Source organism: Miscanthus floridulus, chromosome 16 (genome assembly GCF_019320115.1).
Source record: "Miscanthus floridulus cultivar M001 chromosome 16, ASM1932011v1, whole genome shotgun sequence".
In the NCBI taxonomy this organism is placed as follows: Eukaryota; Viridiplantae; Streptophyta; class Magnoliopsida; order Poales; family Poaceae; genus Miscanthus; species Miscanthus floridulus.
Window position 1 is genome coordinate 91,923,285 of NC_089595.1, and position 8,431 is coordinate 91,931,715.

The following is an 8,431-nucleotide window of genomic DNA, read 5'->3' on the forward strand; positions in this document are numbered from 1 at the left end:
ACGCCAGACAACGCGTCTCTGCTGAAAGATGCTTACAGCTCATGAACTGCTGACATGAGTTAACGTGATCTTGACTTGACAAGAGAGCGTTCTCCTTTTCACGTCGAACACTACTGGAGTACTAGTACTCCTACAACAACATAGAAACCGGAATGTCCCATGCATGCTCCTTGAAGATCTGCTGCTGAACCCTGAAGCTGAAGCTTGGCAAGTCCAGTTCTCCCTCCTCTCCATGAGTGGCAATGATCACCCCTGCTTTATCCATGAAGGCCTAGAAAAAAAGGCAGCACATCATGTTTTGCTCAGCGGGCATGCAGAATCAGAGAGCAATAATCTGCCCATGCAGGCGCCACACCACACCACTGGAGCGCTAGTAGAGCCTAGAAAAGAAAGGGGCTCGCAACAGTGCCCTTTTTAAACAAAGAACACACCGGTTGCTTTCTGCCGAGAAGGAGCTGAAGCTGAGCAGCAGTAGTCAGTGACGTGCATGGATTCCCTCCACTCAAAAAAGGGCGTGAATGGAGCCCCCCAGCTGTTATTCTACTTGCCAAAGCGTACGTCAAATCGGGCGCTGCACCACCGAGGGCCATGGATAACTGATCCCAGGTAACATGGGCTTTTTACCCTGGGGAAAAGTGATTTTTTTTTTGACAGGACAGCCCCAGATCATAGCGTAGCCCATGTCGCCGCTGGCTAATTGGCTGGTTGTTTAGTGCGCAAAGCCTGGTTACCAATAGGCACAGCTCAGCCCTAACAGGAAGTGTTAGCGGTTACTAGCTAGCTAGGTGCGGGCGATGACAACGTACGCGTGTGCTGGAACTGCGAAGGTCATGTAGCAGATGGCCAAATCATGGCCTGTCCAAGCTTTAGGAGGCGTATTCCATCTAGGATGCAAGATCTGGCACAGATTAATACTGCCACCAACCTGCTTTAGGGCACCACCTGTCCACTATCCCAGCAGTCATATTTTAGGGCTACACAATGAAGCTACACTGTAAATTATTGTGAAAAACCATCTCATCTCAACCTCCAGGAGCACTGGGGACGACTAGCTGCAAGGAGCAAGCAGCCTATGTCAGACTTATAAGTCATAGTTTATCAGCCAACGAATAATATTTTTCTCTCACATCAAACCAGCCAACAGTCCTTTCAGCCATGACTTAGAAACTAAATCAGCCCATACAAACAGGACAAAGAACTAACCACTGTTTTCAACCTTCACTTCAATTGCATGTCAAAGGAATAGTGGTACAATGTGTTAACACCGCTTAATCGATAACCTGGGATTAGAACAAATAGGGTTCAACTCTACGACATACAACTGAAACAGATCTTCAACGGTACGTCATGCCCTCTATAGCCCTCACAGTGTCAAATATCGACAGCATTCTTGGATGCATGGACCAAATGGTCTCTTCGACTGTCCTACCCCTACTAATACAATACATGCATGCTGACAACACTTCCAGTTAAGACGATCGAGATCAACCAACAAAGTCATGGAGCAAATGGTGGCCACCTATTCCCTTCGTGAAATGACGGTCCTGGCCGCCGAATGACCCAATCACGTAGGGGTCGCTCACGTCCTCCAGCCCAAAACGGTGCGGGAGGTTGAGCGGGAGCGCGGCCGGAAGGGGCTCGGCAATGTAGGTCCTGTTGTTCTGGTGAAGGCCAAGTGTGAGGGAAACGCCACCGCCGCCGGCAGCCACGCCACCAACACCAATGCCGGCACTGACCGCTTGAGCTTGCTGGGGATGTGACAGCGCAAGACCGTGGTGCGTGGGGAGCCCATTGTAAGCAAAGCTCACCTGGCCTGGTATGTCGTGGAGCTCGTCTTGGATATGGCGTGATGCCGGAGAGCTGAGGTTTCTTGTCATGCCGCTGCTTTGCCCACGCTGAGAGTTTGAAGGGTCAGAAGGCTTCCCACTCCTGTCCGACGAGTGTTGAATCTGCTGCATGCCGAGTTGACTCTTGTCCACCGACGTGTTCTTCTGCAGCTGCAGCATCTCCAGGTTGTGGATTTCTTCCACCATGGGCTTCCAGAGCCGCACCCTTGCATTGATAAACCAATTTGACACCTGCTCATTGAATTCACGGGCTTATCACGGACACAATGATGTTTTAATACAACATATTTGTTTTGACAGTTGAGAACATTGCTGATGGTAAAATTCTAGTAGTATTGTTAGTTTTACATTCATGGCAACTTACCTGGTTCCTTGTTAGGCCTGTCTGTTTAGCCAGCATCTGCTTGTCACTGTCAGTTGGATACCTGTAAAACGACAACCAAACATGAGAACTAGGATACATAGAGAACCAAGCAAGCACAGATAGCAGCACAATGGCACGTGAAAGCAAGTGATCAAACAACCATCGAACAAACTCACTGCAATAAAAGTTACATATAACATGTAATTCAAAAGTCACTAAGGAGTAAAGTTGCATATAACATGTAATTCGAAAGTCGCTAAGGAGTGATTTGTCCAACCACTAGTGCATGAGACTAAACAACACCAGAAAGATCACAAATGGTCCTGTAGGTTTCCACAACCAGAACCAAACTCCATTCTGATGCAAGGCTTTATTCCAACAGATGTAACAATCAATCCAAAATTATGGACGAGGACACGGAGTTTTGCCCTTAAGGTAGGGATGAAAACGGTATGAATATTTTCCGACCATATTCGAAACCGAATCCGTTTAGAGGGGTTGAGATCTGTCCGTATCCGAGTCCGGATATCCAACATCCGATACCGTATCCGTATCCGAATACTCAAATCGCATATTTATGGTGTCGATATCCAATCGTATCCTATTCGACATAGTTGACACTATCCGTATTCGAATCCGAATCCAGACAGAAATATGAAAACAAATGTAATATCGGTGATATCCGTCCGTATCCGATCCATTTTCATCCCTGCCTTAAGGGCACGTGCCCCCATGTGCATCCACCTTTGGATGCACAGGAGGCCCCAAAGGGTGATCACAAAAACTGCAAGTATAATGACAACATTACCCTAGACTTCTGTACATGTCTAAGGTTGTTGCATATAAGGATTTTTCAAGCTTCTGTACAACGTACAATAAGGATGAACTAACAAGTGAGCTCCACGAGGAAAGAATATGTAATCAGATAGTAATGAACTATAATCAATGATATTTCACGATTTGCAACTCTAAAGAAAATTTCAAGCATAGTACTTCTCATCCGTGAAAACATAACTCGGATTTATCACTAGCAGTGCCCATTGTGCACTTACCACTAGCAAAAAATAAGTGCATGCACAAGAAAAAAAAACTTCCAATAAAGCAAAGAATTTGGCCATTGGTTCGGTTGGAACTATGTAGGCATTTATCCCATATCTCGCATTGTTTCATGATTCTCTCACTAATAGTAATCATGATCATGTTGCGCAAGCAGCATATCATCATGACATGTCTTTTCTACCCAATGGTTACCAGATTCAAGTACTACTCCTCTACACCCGAATTCAATAGCAACTACAAGTACACATGCCACTATGTATCATGTTGTGTAATATCAGTTTCACCAAAACCAAAATACTTCAAAGATAACAAGATCAGCAGAAACGACATTCATATACTTACGGATGTAAGAAGTGCTCGAACAGCCATGAGCGAAGAACAGACACTGCACGCTCAGGAAGCCCTCTTTGAGGCCTCCAAATGTTGTGGGGCTGGCCGAACGCGTTCACATTGTTTCCCCTCAGGAGGCCTGCTCCACCACCCATAAGCGCAAAGTTTGCCATATCATCCTTGCTAATACCATCATTGGTGACGACCTTGCTTGTGTTCCGTAATTGGCTCATTATCATCCCCTTCAGACACTTGAAATGCTTCGACATTGTCTGAAGCGCCATGGAAGCAAAGGGGGCCGCGTTGCTCAGCCCCGCAACGGTCTCAAACGAGGAGATCACAGATTGCAGCTGCTGGTAGTACTGTTTGTATCGCCTGCAAACCTGCAAGGCTCATGTACTCTGAGTTTAAAGGTCGAGCACACCCAAAATTTAGTACTTAACTATTAACTACTTAGTGCAGCCAATAAACTCAGGAAGTTCAGCATATATAGGACATAGTAAGAATTTATTTTCCTCGCGTTAGACAAGACTGCACCGAAGTGTATGTTAGGAATCAAGATGCTAGCACGTACTGTACTTTGCCTGGCAAAATTACAACCGTGAACAATAGAATTATTTTAGCAAAAGAGTGGTGACCAGATAAACAGAATCTTTCTGCAGGTTACACTGATGCATATGGCATCCTTTCGAAAGAAGACAAAAACTCTAGGAATCTTATCGAGTAGCAATTTTGAAAGTTTCTACGGGATCGGATAAAACTAGAGAACCCTGATATGTTTTGATGTTCCAATTTGATGCTTTGAACTGCGAGCAATTCTGTTCATCAAGAACTTCACAGCAAGTTGCTAGTTTTCACAAGGGAAAAATGAAAAGGAATGGAAACCGCTCAACATCAACAGTGCAAAACAATGATTTGATGTATATAATAACCAAAGAAACATATCCGAAAGAGCTCGAATCACAATCCATTTCTACTATCATCAAATCACAAGCACAAGAAATAAGCTGTGCCAGAACAGTAAATAAAGATTCAACCAGGATGTAGGCTCCGTGACGTGACTATGAGGTGTGTTCGTTAGATTCTTCTCGCCGAAGAAGAAATAATTGCGATATGAAACAAAAGCAGGAAAAGGCGTGTTTTTCTTTGAAGGATCAAGAAGCTGGGGAAGGCGGATCGTAGTGATTAACTCACGTCTTCCATGAGGGAGATGAGCCTGGTCTTCCTCCACTGCTGCTCGGCGCCGCAGACAGCGACCGCCTCAGCGGTAGCGCGGTCACCGCCGTCCATGTCGTGGTCCACGTCCCCCGCCACGTCCATGGCGTCCATGTCGAGCATACCCTCGTCGGAGCGCCGGTCCAGGTGCGGGGGCCGTCCACCCACGTCGCAGATCTCCTCGAGCAGCTTCTGCGCGGGGCCCAGGAACCGGGACCGCCCGAGGACGGCCGCGTAGCCCGTGAACGGGCCGTACGGCCCCGTGGCTACCCCCGCGGCGAGCTGCCTCCGCGGCGCGGGCGGAGGGTTCGAGGACGCCGAAGAGAGCGAGAGCGCGAAGTTCTGGCTTGGGATCTGGGCCCCGGCGCCTGCAGGTAGCGCGTGCGCCAGCGTTGGGCTATGCGGCGAGTAGGACGACGTCGACGAGGACGCGTAGGAGTAGAAGGGTGGGGGCGCCGGCCAGGCAGTGGGAGGGGGCGAGTCGGCCGGGTCGGGCGGGAACCGCAGCTTCTCGCGGCGGCTGTGCTGCGGCACGTGGTAGAGCTGCCCCGCGGCCTGCCCCAGCAACAGGTGCTGGTGCTCGGCGCCGCCAGCCCCGTATCCACCTCCCGCCGCCGAAGACATCGCGCACGAGCGCCGGGGTCCGTACGTACGGGCGGGGTCGTACACGACCTGGAACGAGAGCGCGGAGAGAGAGACCACGAGCGAAGAGGGCGGCTCCGCACTTTGCGAGCGCCTGGCCGGGGCTGGAAGGGTAGCTGCAGCAGCGGGCAGTACAGTCTGCCCGTTGCTTTGTCCCGGCGTCCCGGCCGCGCGCTTTTGTGCGCTCGGCTCTGGTGGTGGTGCTTTGCTGTTGGTGGAGGTGTTCGGCTCCCGGGCTCTACCTCTTCTACCTCTACGGAGTCAGGTACCTCGGGGCGCCTTTCTTTCTGCAAAGGTGCGTGGCAGAAGGGGGGAGGGAGGTGAAAAAGAGGCGCCCGCGACGGCGAGAGGGCGAGGCAAGGACGCGAAATGGTGAGCACTGAAAGAGAAAGACAGAAAGGGAATTGGCGATTGTCTGCTCGTGTGATTGATTGTGGTGCGAGCCTGCGAGGAGAGGGCGCGAGTCCGCGAGCTAGGGCGCGGGCGCGGGCGCGGGCGCGCAGCTGGGCGTGCGGTAGAGACCCTGGCCCGGGTCAGGGGGAGGGGGCTTATTTGTACCGCGGCACCGGGTAACTCCGACGTCGCCAGGTGTTCGTGGCCGCTGCTCGCCGGCATAGCAGGGAGCGGAAAGTCAAGTGCCTCGGAAATTATATAATTTTTATAAAAATCAATTGATTTTCATAGAAAAAATAACATAAAATGAAAAATCATGAATCCAAATGGGTTCAAATATGACCTAGATGGCCGTATGAATGAAAACAGGTGGAAAAGAGCAGAAAAACTTATCTTCTATTTTTGTTTCTAATTTTTTTTTTGGCAAAAACAAGATTGGGTTCAGAAAAACCAAATCTAAAAAATTTCAGTAAAAAAAACCAAGATCGAAAAAAAGAATCAGGATAGGGCATACGGGAAATAGATGAATACGAATGCGTAGCCAAAAGGTTAAGTTTTAGGATCATATGATTTAATATTATGCATGTATAGTCACAAAACAATATATGTACATATGAAAATTGATCTAATGTACATGTCAACATGCATAATTAGTTATTAGTATCCGTATTAACATTAAGATGGACATATAATTGTTAGGCATATTCCGTATAGATTGAAAACGAATCCATCCTAGATGAACGGACAGGAAACCCCTCTAAAACCAACGTTGTTTTCATCAAAGAGAAATCCACAGAAAATAAGCACAAATGTGATAGTCCTAGGAAACAAACACTATCACTTGCTCATTAATTATCCAGTCGGTACCATAGTCATACAACACGAATATCTACTTTAAGGGTTACATAACATGGTTTCCCATTATTACAAAAGGCCCACATAGATTGAATCACACAAACAGAACGTCAAAGCAAAGCATAGTGAAAGCACAACATAGTGGGTATCGTTCTCCTCAATCTCCTTGAGCGTAGAACCAAGACCCCCATCACTCGTCCCAACCGTCATTCTCAAAGTCATAGTTGGGCTCCTCACCTGTGTTCAATGAATTTCAATACAGATTTTACTGGCCAGCATCCCCACCCTATGTCACGAAGCATTTTGAAGTACGTGGTATGGAAGGATAAACCTATCGGCCATGTTCGTTTTTTTTTTATAATTCGTACTTTTCAGCTAGTTTTTTTAGTTGAAATAGTATTTTTCTCTCACAACAAATCAGCCGAAACAGTGTTTCAGCTTGTTTTCAGCGAAGCGAACGGGGCCATTATTTGTTTGTGTGCTAACCTTAGTAAATGTGCATCTAGGCTCCCTAGTGGGTTTTGTGGTTTGATGGTTCAATGAGTTTGGTAAGTCTTTGAATTGGTTTCATTACTAATGATTATATTAAACTCATGTCATATCTTAGGGACTATTTGACAGAGCTCCTCTTGCTCAAGATTCTCTAAAGAAGTTGATTCTATGTGACAAGTGATTCTCTGACTTAAATTGATTCTTGATGACTCTTTAGGATAAACTCTTTGCATACAATGATTCTATGCGCAGAGTGAATTAGCATAAGCTACTTTTTAGCTACCAGCTCCCTAGATCATTTTAGAGAATCACTTCAAAGAATTAGCAAAGAATCACTTAACAATAAAAAAATTATTTGGTAGAGCTTCTCCTAGATTCATCTACGAAGTTGTTTTGGGAGCTCTATCAAACAAGCCCTTAAATGAAGAACCAAGCATATTTATAGAACAAAAAGAGACAAAGAGAAATGAATATGGTTTAGTCTCAATAGTGGCTTGCTTCACATGAACAAGAGAGACTGATAGTTAATTGGTATTGATCATGGTTGAAGAATGTTGGTATTTATTAACACACACAGATAAATCCGCAAGCGCACGGATACCGCTGTAGTTTTCACCCAGAAGTATTCTAAGTATCGTATCCACAGGAAAACGTGTGAGGTTAACTACAATCTAACTTAACCAGAGGTAGCAACAAGGTTAGGATAAACAGGAGCGTAGAGAGGATTACTAAGGTTCTCTAGTTCTGACTTGGGTAAGCTATGTCTTCTACTATTCAACTGAGAACATTACTTAAGGAAAGGCACCAGCAGAGGATGTTTTCCATAGTAACCAGGTCCTACTTGGCCTACAAATGGGAGGTGGACTACAAAGGATTTAACGAGGCTATAAGAGTCACCCTCGTGAGCTACCATCGATCCGGAATGTAGGGTGCATCCATGATTAACTTAAGTCTAAGCACCACGCTTACACTTATTATTAATACTTTACTCCCTCTAGAACAGGAATAAAGCACCCAAAAGAGTCATGAACCTGAAGAACAATATAAACAAGATACTTACTTGAATTAGAAGTTGATTACCAGAGAAGTCTCAGAAGCAAGCTCAAATAGAACTTGGATCCGTCAAGGTACAAGCCGTAGAGAGAGCATCGATAGGCCGGCACCTCCTCTAAACTCTTCCCTCACTTTCTATCTTACTATTTCTATTTATAAGACTAGATCATATGGAGGACTA

At 46.3% G+C, this 8,431-nt stretch overlaps 1 protein-coding gene across 1 annotated transcript; it reads right to left on the minus strand.

The window, feature by feature from the left end:
- Positions 1 to 1,193: 1,193 nt before the first annotated feature.
- LOC136511892 (BEL1-like homeodomain protein 9) lies at positions 1,194 to 5,923 on the minus strand. The gene is made up of 4 exons (XM_066505910.1): positions 4,795 to 5,923; positions 3,613 to 3,983; positions 2,212 to 2,272; positions 1,194 to 2,078 (listed from the first exon to the last, which is right to left on the minus strand). Exons 1-4 carry the CDS (start codon positions 5,437 to 5,439, stop codon positions 1,485 to 1,487), a joined length of 1,671 nt encoding a protein of 556 aa, XP_066362007.1. The 5' UTR covers positions 5,440 to 5,923; the 3' UTR covers positions 1,194 to 1,484.
- Between the last annotated feature and the right edge of the window lie 2,508 nt (positions 5,924 to 8,431).

Excerpts from the sequence above, each read along its gene's own strand:
- LOC136511892 (XM_066505910.1), bottom strand. The coding sequence starts at position 5,439 with ATGTCTTCGGCGGCGGGAGGTGGATACGGGGCTGGCGGCGCCGAGCAC. Across the intron at positions 3,984-4,794 it reads TCATCTCCCTCATGGAAGAC|GTTTGCAGGCGATACAAACA; the intron begins GTGAGTTAATCA and ends TGAGCCTTGCAG. Across the intron at positions 2,079-2,211 it reads CAGGCCTAACAAGGAACCAG|GTGTCAAATTGGTTTATCAA; the intron begins GTAAGTTGCCAT and ends TTCAATGAGCAG.